We start from the raw sequence: 13,852 nt of genomic DNA on the forward strand, positions 1-13,852 counted from the left end.
TGCATTTGTATGTTTGTGCTGAAATCCCTGAGTCCTGGTCTGAGATGATGTTCACTTCTCGGATGTCCGGTCATGGTCTCTCTCTCTCTCTCTCTCTGACTCGCTGTCTGGAAGACTTGTGTCCGTTTCCTCACAGGAAACCACTGGTCGTTACTGAGGAGGACCTGGGGCTGCGTATTCGTTTTACAATTTTCAACATTGAAACAATTTTCAAAACATACCAGTGTCTTGAATTCGACACCGGTAACAAAATGCTACTTTTTTGTTTCTTATGTTGAATAAAAACGTATTATGCAATACAATAGCCTAATATTTTTTGACGATTATAATTTTTGCTCCTAGTTTTCCCAACTAAAAGAAATTATATTTAAACTTATAAGTGTGAAATTGAATATGTATTTTTTTTTCTTCTTCACTTTAACAGTATAAAACAATCAGAATTATTGGATTTGAAGACCTTATTATAACTATTAAAAATAATTAATAGCTTAAATTTTAAAGATTTAGAACTATAGCCCTCTCTACACTGCATTTTTGGTTGATTTTTGATTGAAAGTTTGTTTTTCCTGCCTGTGGCACATCACTTTAGTCAAAGAACAGGTGTGGTGATTCAATGAAAGATAATATTAGATTAATCATGAAACTACCAAACTTTATCACAGAATGTGATAAAACATTTTCCGTTAGTCACTAGTATCAATGTGATTCACACCGGTGCCAAGAAAGTGCCAACCGAATCACAGTCTATTTTTATAGTGTTTTGTTTAATTTGTCTATACTGCTGTTATTTTGCACACCCCCATAATGCTGTAACTCATATTATTTCATACTTTCCATTCATACTTTTCCACTGAACTGGTGGTTGCATTATGTCTAATAGCCCCCTTTTGCTATATTCTTATTATTCTATGATTTCCTATTTTATCTGCAGCGACCCAGTTTCCCCGCAGGCATCACTAAAGTTTCATCTTATCTTTTGCTTTCAGCCTTTAGCAGTTTGCTACCAACTTAGAGAGGCCAGTGTCCCATTTACAAGGTGGGACGAGTAGTCAGAATCACTTAAGACAGTGTGTGTGTGTGTGTGTGTGTGTGTGTGTGTGTGTGTGTTGGGGGTGAGGCCTTTGGCTTTTACTCCTTACTCTCATCATGTCCTTCCTGCTGGCTTAGAAACAAAGAGGATGTCCTCTGTGTGTGTGTGTGTGTGTGTGTGTGTGTGTGTGTGTACAGCCGGGGCTGAGGTGGTATTTTTGGTCTCTGGTATGTGTGTTTGAGATTTGCCTTTCCTGCTCCTCCTCCACAGACTTGTGTGGCTGGCCAGTGAAGGACAGACAAAAAATAGAGATGGAGCGAGGAAAAGTCTCTGGGTAGCGAAAGTCAAGAGATTTGTAAAGAGCGTGAAAAGAGATAGAAAATATTGCAGATGCTTTCTTGTGTTGTCTGGAGACATTTAATTCCCAGCTCTTGCCATCAGCTCTGTCTCCACTCTCTCCTCTCTCCACTGATCACTCTGTACTGCATGTTGTCATGTATTCTGTCTTGATTGTGCTCTGTTCTATGTATTGTTTTACTTGCAGTGTTTCAGTGATATGGGAATTTTATAGTAGGATCAATAAAGCACGACTATAACCACCTCCACTGTTACTATTACAACTACTACCTCCACCTCTACTACTACTGCTGCTGCTGCTGCTGCTACTGAAGTAACTTATTACATGTACTCACGCTACTGTAATTGAGTAGCTTTTTTGTGTACTTCACTTCAGTCAGTAACTTTTACTCAAGTACATTTTTAGTGAAGTACAGTGTCGCTACATTTTAAATCACGTCAGTGACAGAGGACAGATTTTGTCTCTCCATAAGCAAGAGAAACTGAACAATCGAAAATTGACAAACTGTGGAGCCATTCACAGTGAGAAGAGGAATCTGGCTTTACTTTGGTTGTGCACTTTATTTTGTAATTTCCAATTTTTCCATTTAAAATAATCTAGTTTGAACTTTGTCCTCTTAGAGTCACATGGAAAACATCACAGCTAACAACGTTCTCTTTTCTAAAAAGGAACTCAGTAACTTTTACTCTTGAGTTCATTTTAAATTAAGCACTTTTTACTTTTACTTCAGTAGAGCTTTACGCCAGTACTTTTACTTCTACTTAAGTAAAAGATCAGCGAAGTAACAGTACTAATACTTGAGAAGGACATTCTAGTACTCTTTCTACCACTGGCTACTACTTCTACTACTGCTTCTACTTCTACTGCTGCTGATGCTACTACTACTACTTCTACTGCTACCACTACTGCTGCTACTGCTACTGCTACTAGTCCTACTACTTCTACTGCTGCTACTACTACTGCTACTACGTCTACTTCTACTACTGCTTCTAATGTTACTGCTACTGCTACTGCTACTGCTACTACTACTACTACTACTGCTGCTCCTGCTACTGCTGCTACTACTACTACTACTACTACTTCTACTTCTTCTTCTACTACTGCTTCTACTGCTACTGCTGCTACTACTACTACTACTACTTCTACTTCTTCTACTGTTACTGCTGCTGCTACTACTACAACTGCTGCTACTACTGCTAGTACTAGTACTATTTCCACCTGTACTACTGCTGCCAGTACTACCTGGAAAAGAGTTGAGATTGGAGGAGAGATACTGGGCGAGAAAAGGCAGCAGGGAGGAAACGGTGAGGAGAGGCTGATGTATCGTGACGGACAGGAAGAGTGAAGGAGATGGAGGAGGAGAGAGGTCACACTCTCACTGCCATCTTCTATCTTCTATTCATTTAGTCAGAACAGATGGGCATGAATCAGACAGACCAGAGCCGGAGTGGCAGGACAAGCTATGTGCTGCCCCGGGCATGTTGAATAAGTAACAAGCCAGCACCAGTCACTTTGTATGTATGTAATAGCTCTCTCTCTCTCTCTCTCTCTCCATGTCTCTCTCCATCTCTCTCTCTGTCTCTCTCTCTGTCTCTCTCTCTCTCTGTCCATCTCTCTCTCTCTCTCTCTCTCTCTCTCTGTCTCTGTCTCTCTCTCCGTCTCTCTCTCTCTCTCTCTCTCTCTCTCTCTCTCTCTCTCTCTCTCTCTCTCTCTCTCTCTCTCTCTCTCTCCCCCTCCCTCTCTCTCTCTCTCTCACTCTGTCTCCCTCTTATACTGGGACTGGTACAAATCATATCAACTGCAGCTATATGTGAGATTTGACTCCAGTCAGTTTTACAAGAGGTATTCGTGTGTGAGTTTACCTATTGTTTTCTTGGCATTCTTTTCTTTTTTTTTTTACTTTAATAAACACCTGTACATTTTGGCAGATTGAGAGACATTAATTACCCTTAGGGTAGACCGATATACAGTATCACTCTGTCAATATATGGGGCCGATATTGGCCATTTTGATCAGATTCCACACAAGTACTCAGTATTATTATTTAATTATTTTTACGACTATCCTGGGAGTCACTGGAGAGTTTTAGTGCCCTGTTGTATAAATGTTGTTTCCGAGGTTTTTCCACCCGTACAAGAATAAATATTATGGGGGAAACACCAAGTGCTTGTATTTTTTGGCATGAAAAATATAGAATATTGACACAAAATATCGTCTCAGCTGCTTCATTTGAAAGATATCGATATGAAACTTCAAAAAACACTTGCCCAGTGCACGGCTAACTCTGTCCTCTTCTCTCTCCCGCTTCACTTTTTCCCTCCCAGCATGCACCGGGCGTGCCTCGGATCCTCGTGGGTAACCGGCTGCACCTGGCCTTCAAGCGGCAGGTGCCCACGGAGCAGGCGAGGGCCTACGCCGAGAAGAACGGCATGACCTTCTTCGAGGTCAGCCCGCTGTGCAACTTCAACGTCATCGAGTCCTTCACCGAGCTGTCGCGCATCGTCCTGATGAGGCACGGCATGGAGAAGTTCTGGAGGCCCAACCGAGGTGAGCGGAGAGGGAGCTGACCTGTGTGTCTTTTACCACAAGTCGTTTTGTGGTCAGAACTCTTAAAGGATAAGTTCAGCAATTTTGAACCGATATATAATTTCTCTTCCACACCTCTAGTAGTACTTGGACCCACAGACAATACTGTCTCCAGAGTCAGCTGTCAGTTGAAACAGCGAGCTCCGCTGCCTCTTGCTGCTAACAATGAGTCCAAATGGGATTTATCAAAATATTACCAAAAAAGACAGTCTGTGAAAACGATGGAAATCGACCGACGTGTTTCTCTCCACGGCCCGGAAAGCAGCAGCACCGCACCGTTTGTCTGTGCTGCGGCAGAGAAAAATTAGTTCTGTGATTTCCTGATTAGTGAAAGTGTGAGTAATAGCACAACTGTGACATGAAATCAAAACTAATTTAATGTATGTATTTTGCAATTTTTACTCTCAACTCGCCTGTGGAGCCTTCTCCTTTTTTGGAGATATTTTGACAAACCCTGTTTGGACTCATTGTTAGCAGCAAGAGGCAATGGGGCTCACGGTTTCAACTAAGAGCTGACTCTGGAGTCGATATTGTCTGTGGTCCAAGTACTACAGGTATGTAAGAGAGGAATTATATATAGAGCCAAAATCGCCAAACTTATCCTTTACAATTGTGTGGCAGGACATAATTATTCTCTGGATTTTTCATTTGTGGTTCACATTGCATTGTTTGTTCAAGTTCAGGTTGTTTTCATCAAGTGCATGTGTGTTAAGTGTGAAAAAGCTGATCAGGAGCAACCAAAGTTTACAGAAAACTTCAGTCATGGCGTCTTGACAACTTCAGTTCAGGTTCAAATGCGGGTGCATTACCAGTTTGACCAGTCATGTCCGTTTCTCCTTCTCTCCTTCTGTTTCTCTGGCTGTTTGTTTCTGTTCTTCTCAACATGTACGGGTTACTCATAAAACTCACCAGCCGGATTTCCGTGATGTAATGGCCTGAGACCGTCACGCTGGTGTTTTCTTATTCATAAACATGAATTACTGGGACAGTTTTACCGTTTGCATTTTTACAGCGTCACCACCCCCTTCTGATCATTTGCATGTCTGGTAAAAGTACAAAACACCACCTGCTCTAGTCAGACAGTATATTTTTTAAAATGAATGTGATATGTGACAATAAGGTTAAATCTTAAAAGTTACATTGTGTCATACGGCATCATTGTCTTTGGAATCAAGTGACAGCTTTAAATAACTGATTTACACACTGAATTTAGAGCTATTACTGAACTTTATGAACTTTCAGTTTCAGAAGGTTTCCATCTAATTCGATTAGGCTCATGATACACATTGTGACTGCAGCAGTCAGAGTCTGTTGGGAAGGATTTTGTCTTTCTCTGTCGTTCTGACAGATCTAGTCCACGGTCCACTGGATAATCAGGGTGGCTGTTAAATATGTAAAGCCTAATTTTTCACTGGCCGTCACCGGAACTATCACTGAGAATAAAGCAGCGGTAATGTGGCTCCTTTGCGGTAATCACAGCCCTGCTAAATTTAGGAATAATTTCAAATAAAAAATTGCAGTTACCAACAGCCATACTGTCACTGTTGAGTTTTATGAGAAGTCTTTGAGCTAAATTCTGCTGCTATCTCAAAAAAGAAGGTACACAGCCAGTGGACGGAGCTATTCACAGTAGAAAGCAAAGACGGGACCTGTAGCACTCACAGCTCTTTGATGAATTTAGTGGGGATGATATGAAGGTGGAAGGGGTGGAGGAAGGTCTAAACGTTCTGCAGCATAATCAGCTAAAAGTGGCTCAACAAGCCCAGACTGGGACGAGGTGTACTAGCAAGAGAAACAGGAGGAGGGATCTTCCATCTGATACCATCAATCTTCCCAACAAAAATAGGTTAAAACTTGTCACAGTCAGCAGAAGCATGAATACCAGCAGTGTCCGGATTCACAAGGCGATCAGCGGTGTTGAATCAAAACCTACAATTATGCTGATTAGCACTTTCGGAGGTTCTTCATCTGTCCTTCAACTCAGGTTTTGGTGTCAGTCCCTCAGAAACTTCACAAAATGGCTCCCGCACTGCATTGAACATCACAGACTGATGATGTGTAACAGTGGAAGAGGATCTGAGGGAGGGATTGCTTGATGACCGACTTCTGATTGGTCAACAACTGGCCAGAGAGGCTTCTGATTGGTCAATAGCTCAGCATCTACTGTGCATACAGAATGAACGTTTTCACACTTTGTGGAGCGAATCTTGCAGTATAAAATAATTCGTTGATTTACTGGAAGAGTTTTAACTTTATTAAACCTACGCCTACACCTCAGCCTTCTTCAGGGTTATTTACAAAATGAATGAAAGCACATCTTATATACTTCACTACATGGTTGACCATCTATCAGTTATCCAATAGGAAGAAGACCCATGGATGAGTCATCTCAAAATATTAAGTTGTAAATCCTACCTATCAATTTCAAAATAAAAGCTCTAAACCACAGAATAAAACAAAAACCAAACAACAACCAAAAACATTTTAAAATACTTGGCAACATTGTCTGATATAGAATGTTTATCCTTTAAAAATGTCCTGCTACTGGAAGCGAATCTTGACAAAAGAGGTCTGTGTAGCGAGTTTGCTTCGCTTCCTTAATGTAATGCTGTAAAGGGGAAACTGTTTTAAAAATTGGCAGCCGTCCTGTTTAGATTGCAGTTTAATTTTAATTTGATTAATGGTGCAGCCCTAGTTCCTTCATTTCCTCTAATCCCTTCCCCTTAATGCTGTCTGCTGCAGGACGCAGTAATGAGTCTGTGCGTGAGCGACGTTCTGCATTCATGCAACCAGGACGCATTAATGAGCGCTAATGTTCCTCGGTTGTCTTCAGACGGACGCCACACTCCTGGACTCCTCTCTCTCTCTCTCTCTCGCTTATTAATTCTCCTTCGTTCCTGTCATCGTTCCCTCTTCTTCCTGGTCTGTAATTAGAGAGAAAAGCAGATGGAGGCGATGTCCCTGCGTGCCCCCGGTGAATGAATTTTTGCGAAAGACTCACTAAGACTCTTTAAGTGTGCCAACGCCGGGTTCCCTTGGCCTGAACTTCATCTGATGTCTTGTGTGACTCGAGCGTCGGCAGGGAAAGCTTTGCAGACGCAGATTAAGTCTTAGCTGTTCTCCGGGAAGCGTTTTCAAGAGTCGGCCTCCGTCTTAAAGCTTTATTAATCCTCACAGTTTTGTTTTTTTTTCCTTAAAATTGATTAAGGTTTTTGTTCTGATGCTTTGAGTTGTGGGTTCTCAACATCAAGGAAAAGCTGAATCGCATTGCTTCAGATGATTGAAAGAAGACTATTGATTGGCGACTGACTACTACTATTGATTACAAATTTGTTGTCATCTCAGGCAGTGCAATTAGATGTCGTTTCTTGAGTGCAACCTGTAAATCAAAGCGATAAAACAACAGAAAAAAATAATAAAACACCGCAAAAAATTTGAAATGTTTAGTAAAATGTCTGTATAAAATGTATAATATCACTCTAAAATATTGGTGGAATTTCCCCTGAAGTGATTTGGTAGTTAAGAAAGTTTTCATAACATTCAGAAATGTCTTAAGTTGAGAAAAGTTCAACTTGGAGAAGTGCACTGATGTCTTTTTTGTGCGAGCCAACCAAGCAGAACAAAAGGAGAGGCGAGGTTTGACTGTTGTTTGGCAGCTGACAGTTTAGGACGACAACAACAACAACAACCAGAGGGAAAATGGAGAAGGTAGTAGTAGAAAAGTTGGCATGCTAAGAGTCTGTATGGAGCACATTGGCTCTGTGGTTTCTGGTAAGAATTTCACGATTGGATGTGAGCTCTGTTTGCTCATAGTGACAGCTGGTGGTTATAGAAACAAAGTGTGCGTCCCTCTTTGTTTTTTTTATCAGCACAAATTGTGGCTCTTCTTCTTCAAAGAAAGCCGAACAGTATGAACACTCCCTTATTGTTTACCTCTTCTCTCTCTCTCTCTCCCTCCCTGCAGTGTTCAGCCTGCAGGACCTGTGCTGCCGGGCCATCGTGTCGTGCACGCCGGTCCACCTCATCGACAAGCTCCCGCTGCCCGTCGCCATCAAGTCCCACCTCAAGTCCTTCTCCATGGCCAACGGCATGAACGCCGTCATGATGCACGGACGCTCCTATTCGCTGGCCAACCCGGCCGGCGGCTCCAAGGGCAACAGCCTGAAGCGCTCCAAATCCATCCGTCCGCCGCAGAGCCCGCCCCAGAACTGCACCCGGAACAACTGCAAGATCTCTTAGTCTCTGGCCCCCCTGGGTGCAGGGTGGCGGGTCGGAGAGGGAGAGACGACGGTGGGCGAGGCGGGATCGGGAGACAGATGCGCAGGAAGGTGTTTGTCGGAGGAAGGGGCGGCGGAACACACCTTTACCTGGAGAGTTGCGTTCAAAGCAGAAGTGGGTCGATGTAGGGGCGGATAAAGGTGTGGTGGGAGTAACGGCGTGACAAAATAAAAGCCCTCCCCTTGCTTTGAGAACCAAGTGCTACCTCCCACCCTCGCTTTGAGATCCAGTCGGGGGGGGGGGGGACAGGACTACAGCGGTGCCTCGGCCCGACACATTCAGCACAGAACGACTACAAACTTTGGTCTCCACAGACTTGATGCTCGCTACCACCAACCACTGACGTGAGAGAAAGAGACTCTCCCAGTTCACTCCTGTTACTACATGTACAAAACAGACACACACATGTACAGAAGCCCGTAACAAACACTTGCAACCGTATTTAGTTACTCTACATTGGCACCGCTCAGTTTGTGTCATAGATCTCACCTCAAGATCCATTCTGCACTCTTTTTGAGCTGTTTATGTGTCACCTTACATTTCTTTCTTTTTTCTCGCTTTCTAGGTGTAATTCCTCCTACACTGCAAAACAGTCTCCATCTTAACAAGCCATTTAGTCTATTATTGAATCCTAACATTGTCATTTTCTTAAAATAAGTGAACAAATCTGCCAGTGTCGTTAGATAATTTCACTTGTTTCCAATGCAAATCAAATTGTTTCTATAATTTTATAAAAATCAAGTGTTCGTTTCAAGATATTGACACTCGTTTCTAGAAAATTCCTGAAACAGGTGAAACTGCAATGGAAACAAGAGCAGTTCATTGGCAGAATTGTTCTCTTGGTTTAAGAAAAATAAGATTTGAAGACTACAAATATGAGAAAACTAAATGTCTCGTTAAGATGGACATAAGTGTTTTCATCATTATTCCTTCCTTTTTCTGTCCACACTCAAGTTTGTGTTGCTATTTGAATGACCAATAAGCTAATGATCAAGACACTAGTAACCAGATATTGCCCGTATTGATCGTTCACTTATCTTCAGCTGGCCATAACAATTATGTTTGGTTTGAACACTCATTGTGCTTTGGAAGTTAATACGTATTATTGTGTTTACATGTAACTCGTTGTAGCTGAAGCAGTCTTTAGGTTCTGCCCGACTTTATTGCCCTTGCTAGGAAGCCGTCTTTCTTTTCGACCCCAGAGCTCCTGGGGGGGTTGTAGTCGGAGACGAGGTCGAGGAGGACAGCTTTGCATTCGCATCACGTCTAGACGTCACCCAGGGGAGCTGTTGGGGTCCAGGCAGAGATTAATTTTACTGTCACTCCCTCCTCCTCTTCCCTCGTTCCCTCTCTCTCTCCTTTTCCTCCCTCTCTCCCTCACTGCCGGGCGTTCAGGGACTCCTACATGTTATAGATTTCACAGATTGTGTGTCATGCCTGTTACATGCAGCAGAAATCTGTCTGCTCTGTCTTTGTTCAGTGTGTTTTTTCTCAAAACACGTACACACCACCAGTCCAAGCAGTATTTGATATGAACACACACACAAAACGCACACACCTGCCCCGTAGTTTACCCTCATTCCCCTGTTGTGTCTCGCTTAACCCTCCTGTGCCAAATGTTGAAACTAGTCAACAGTCCACACACGCACAGACACACACACACACACACACACAGTTGCCAAACTTGTCTGATCACCAGATTCGTAGCACCGTCCTCTTTTTCCATAGTTCTTGGTCTCAAAGATGTTTCTTCCCATATTCAGCCCCCCATCCATTGCATGCACTAATGTGTTTTCCATACTCTCATTTCAGTGTTAGACACACAGCAAGCATAAAAGCCCCGGGATGGGAAGCACAGATATTCAAGGTTGTCTGAGAAGCGCACATTGAACAAAGCATGGCTTCCAGCGTTGGGTTGTACTCAGATGACGATGTTGAGTGCCAAAGTGAAAAGTCTGATCAGGAAAAAAAACAAAAAAAGAGTGCAAAAAGAAAAAGCACAAGCTCTCTGAGTGATGGGCTCGATGTGAAGCTGAGGCGGAGATATTCAGGTAGTGCAAGGTGGGATATTCTGTGTGTTTTTAGTAAACAATGGCCTGTAATTGTCAGTTCTCTGTGAATTTCACAAACCGGCACCGCGTTCATGATGACCAACTGATTTCACACAGCGCTGTGGTGATGAACTGTTCTCTTCCTGCTACAACAGTCGACAAAAGCATTTTCTGGCCACATAACTGAGTTCGGCCCTTCGCATTGGATCGAAATTGAAAAAATGCATTATTGACTACTGCAATTTTCAAATCACAAGAGGGTGTAATTTTTGTCTTGTATTCAGATGCCCTCCAAAACAAATTAACGCCGGTCTTTCATTACATTCACACGCAGCAAATTGTTGAAGACCCCATGAAATGACGTCTTTGCTTCCTGGATTTGACGCACTGGAGGGGGAGAAAGGCAGTTTTATTTGACGGGAGGGGTGCGGAGGGGCGGGACTGTTCAAAAATCGGATGGTTATCGGATGTATATTTACGGCTGCTGGTGCAGCATGAGGTCACCATGAAAGATTCTGTGTTTTCCAGGAGGTAAACGTAATGGGAGGGAGTTCATTTCATGGGGACTTTAACAAGTTTTCACATTTCTTTCTTTCTTTTTTCCCCAAAAACATTTTAAAACTTAAATCCCCCAAGCTCTGCAAAAAAAAATAATGTAGACATAGCTGTTTTTGCAGTTCATAATCTCGATATTGTCCCTCAGCATAGCGCAGCTGAACGGTTTATGATACTTTATTGATCCCTGAGAGAGAAATCCTCCAGGCTCCACTACAGAACAGCTCCTCTGGTAGCTGGTAGTGATTCGGTGTCTTGCTCAAGGACACTTCAGCAGCATCAGTGGGGCAGCAGGCTCCTGGTGCCACCGTGCTGTCTGAATGCTCTAAACTGATCTCAGCGGTGAAGTGGTTTTACGAAAACCGCAGGCCCGAACATTTTGATTCATTCACCTCCAGTTCTGCTGAGAAGTCTTCCTCTCCTCTCCTCTCCCGTGACACTAACCCTTCCTTCCTCCGTTACTCTCCTTTTCCTCCTCTCGTTCCTCCTCCGTTCTTTTTCCTCCTCGTGTTTTTTCACGCTGCGTTCACGTCCTACGGGAAAGACGGGAGATAAGAGCGTCCTACTTGTAAATACTTGCTTGGGAAATCGGAGTTTGGCAATGGGGCTTTCTCCGACTTCCTGAATGCTGACGTCACCAAGAAAATACGTCTAGTCAAGTGTAGGGAATGATGCATTAGTTTCAAATAAATCCAACAAAATGAACTGTTTTATGAGATGAGTTGTCGTATGATCGCAACTCTTAAAATGCCATGACAGGACGACTGGCTGGATTTTGGGTTTCTGGTTGCCATTACAATCTGTATTTCACTGTAAAACATGAACTCAAATTGCATCGCTCGCTTTGTGCGTCTGTGCCGAGCGCGAGGAAGCTGATCAGGAGCGACCCAAAGTCTACAGAAAACTTCAATGGCGTCGTCTTGACGGCTTCAAACGAGTCGGAGCACGTGAACGCTGCTTTTAACCGCCGAGCCGCTCCGACTGTTTCCTCCCATAGGACACGACTGCAGCGCGTCTCTCTCTCTCTCTCCCTCTGATCTGCACGCCGCCTCCACATGCTATCCCATGATTCACAGCTGCTGAATAATAGATGCTCTTTTCATAGATCTCCGGAGGGCTTTATCAGTACGCCCCAACTCCGTCTCTCCCCTCCACTCTTTTCATCTTCCGCTCCGTGTGGAAGCTCCGCTCCGCTTCTCGATTCGTTCCTCAGTTTCCGCTCGTCCTCCTCGGTATCCGTCTGTGGGTTTTCCTTCGGTGTCTGCACCTTGCCTTTCTCTGCCTCTCTCCTCCTCTATATAATGTACAGAACCAGCAAAGCCGGGAGGTTTTCCATTTGAGCCCGTTCACACCAGACTCCACAGTGTCTTTCCGAGCTGTTAACGGGGCGGAGAAACGGGAATCCCACTCCTGATCGTTTTCTCCTGCTTCTCCTCAGTTGTGTAGTGTCAATCTAAATCAATCAGGTCCATTCAGTTTAAAGGATAAATTCAGCGATTTGGGACCTATATATAATTTTCCACTTCCATACCTGTAGTACTTTGACCCACTGACAATACTGACTGTTTGTCAAAATATCTCTTAAAAAAGCCAGTCTGTGAAAACGATATGGAGACCAATCGACGTGTTTCCATCAACGGCCCGGAATTACATTCTGACCTGACCGTCCAAAAGTAGATCACTCCGCCAGTAACGACCTTTCACCCCACAGCAGTCTGTGCTGCAGCAGAGAAAAATAGTTCTGTGATTTCCTGATGAGTAAAAGTGTGAGTAATGGAGGAACTGAGTTGTGTTTCCTCTCAACTCCTCTGTGGAGCCACAAATGGCTTCTTTTTTTTTTTTTTTAGATATTTTGACAAACAGTTTGGACTCATTGTTAGGAGAAGAGGCAGTGGAGCTCGCTGCTTCAACTGACAGCTGACTCTGGAGTCAATATTGTCTGTGGGTCCAAGTACTACAGGTACGGAAGAGACAAATTATATATAGGTCCAAAATCGCTGAACTTTTCATTTAATGGTCCTGCTGGTCTAGCATGGAGTCCTTACTGTGCAGTATGGTGTGAACGGGGGAAATCTCAGCAGGACTCCCTCCATCTCTCCCTCCTCTCCCTCTCCCTCTCCCTCCTCTTATCTCAGGGAGTTGTCCTTGCCTCCAGACTTGAAGATGTCTTGAGTCACCCAATGAAGCCTCCCTGCTTCGGGCAGATTTCTCTCCCACTTCCACAGATCTGGAGTCAGATGACTTCAGCATGTAGGAGAATAGAGATGAACTGAGCGTCAGTTCATGACCAGAGGGAGACTCTCTGTGTAAAGCAGCATGTGGCTGAGTGGTGCTCCTGACCAGAAGGCCATTTTGTTTTGTTTAGTTTTTTGACCCTGTGTCCCACAGAGTGTATGTGACGAGCTGTGGTGCTTTAGTGGTAGAAGGAAAGGCTGACACACACTCAGCTAGCTAGTGTGTTCTGTCTGTGTGTGTGTTGTGAGAATGAACGAGTGTAAAGTGAGGAGAAGAAGGACTTTGACCGGACTGTCGCCAATATTTTCAGAAGAGGTCTCCCTCTCTGCGATAAATAGGAGGCTTTTTTTGTTGTTGCTTGCCCAGACAGCATAACCTTCGTTGGATAGGATACTTTTTATGTTGTGCATTGTACATCCAGCCTCTAAGTGTATGTGATGTAGAGAAGATCGCTTTCAGCCACGTCTCGGTTCTACATTTTAAATTGTTTTTGTATTGTGTTAAAAAAAAAAAAAAAAAAAGACATCTTCCTCAGTGTTGACCCTTGCAACATTGCCTGACATTGTTTCTTTTCCTGAGTTGAGTTTCCATATTGGATTGCCATGGACATTTTTAAAAGATAGAGACGTTTGAAGAGGATGATGGGAGAATGTGACGTGACCTCATTGTGGATTCAGGACCCGTCCGGGACGACTTCTGATGTGTGTCTGTGCAAGGGAACAGAGTGATGTGAAAGTGATGATGATGATGATGATGATG

General features: G+C 43.5%; 1 protein-coding gene across 2 annotated transcripts in view; it reads left to right on the forward strand.

Annotated features, from left to right (window-relative positions):
* Window positions 1-13,643, forward strand: part of rab40c (RAB40c, member RAS oncogene family) — a 31,508-nt gene extending 17,865 nt beyond the window's left edge. Inside the window, exons 5-6 of one of the 2 annotated variants that reach the window (XM_071527307.1) lie at window positions 3,713-3,935; window positions 7,939-13,643. In XM_071527307.1, the coding sequence (XP_071383408.1) occupies window positions 3,713-3,935; window positions 7,939-8,213 (498 nt within the window). In that variant the 3' untranslated portion in view covers window positions 8,214-13,643. The remainder of the gene's footprint in view (window positions 1-3,712; window positions 3,936-7,938) is intronic. The other variant, XM_071527308.1, reaches the window with a different exon arrangement.
* Window positions 13,644-13,852: the final 209 nt, after the last annotated feature.

Source organism: Centroberyx affinis, unplaced genomic scaffold, assembly GCF_046629955.1.
Source record: "Centroberyx affinis isolate AG114_WGS23_722 - 3 ecotype Tasmania unplaced genomic scaffold, CSIRO-AGI_Caff_v1 ptg001520l_1, whole genome shotgun sequence".
Lineage (NCBI taxonomy): Eukaryota > Metazoa > Chordata > Actinopteri > Beryciformes > Berycidae > Centroberyx > Centroberyx affinis.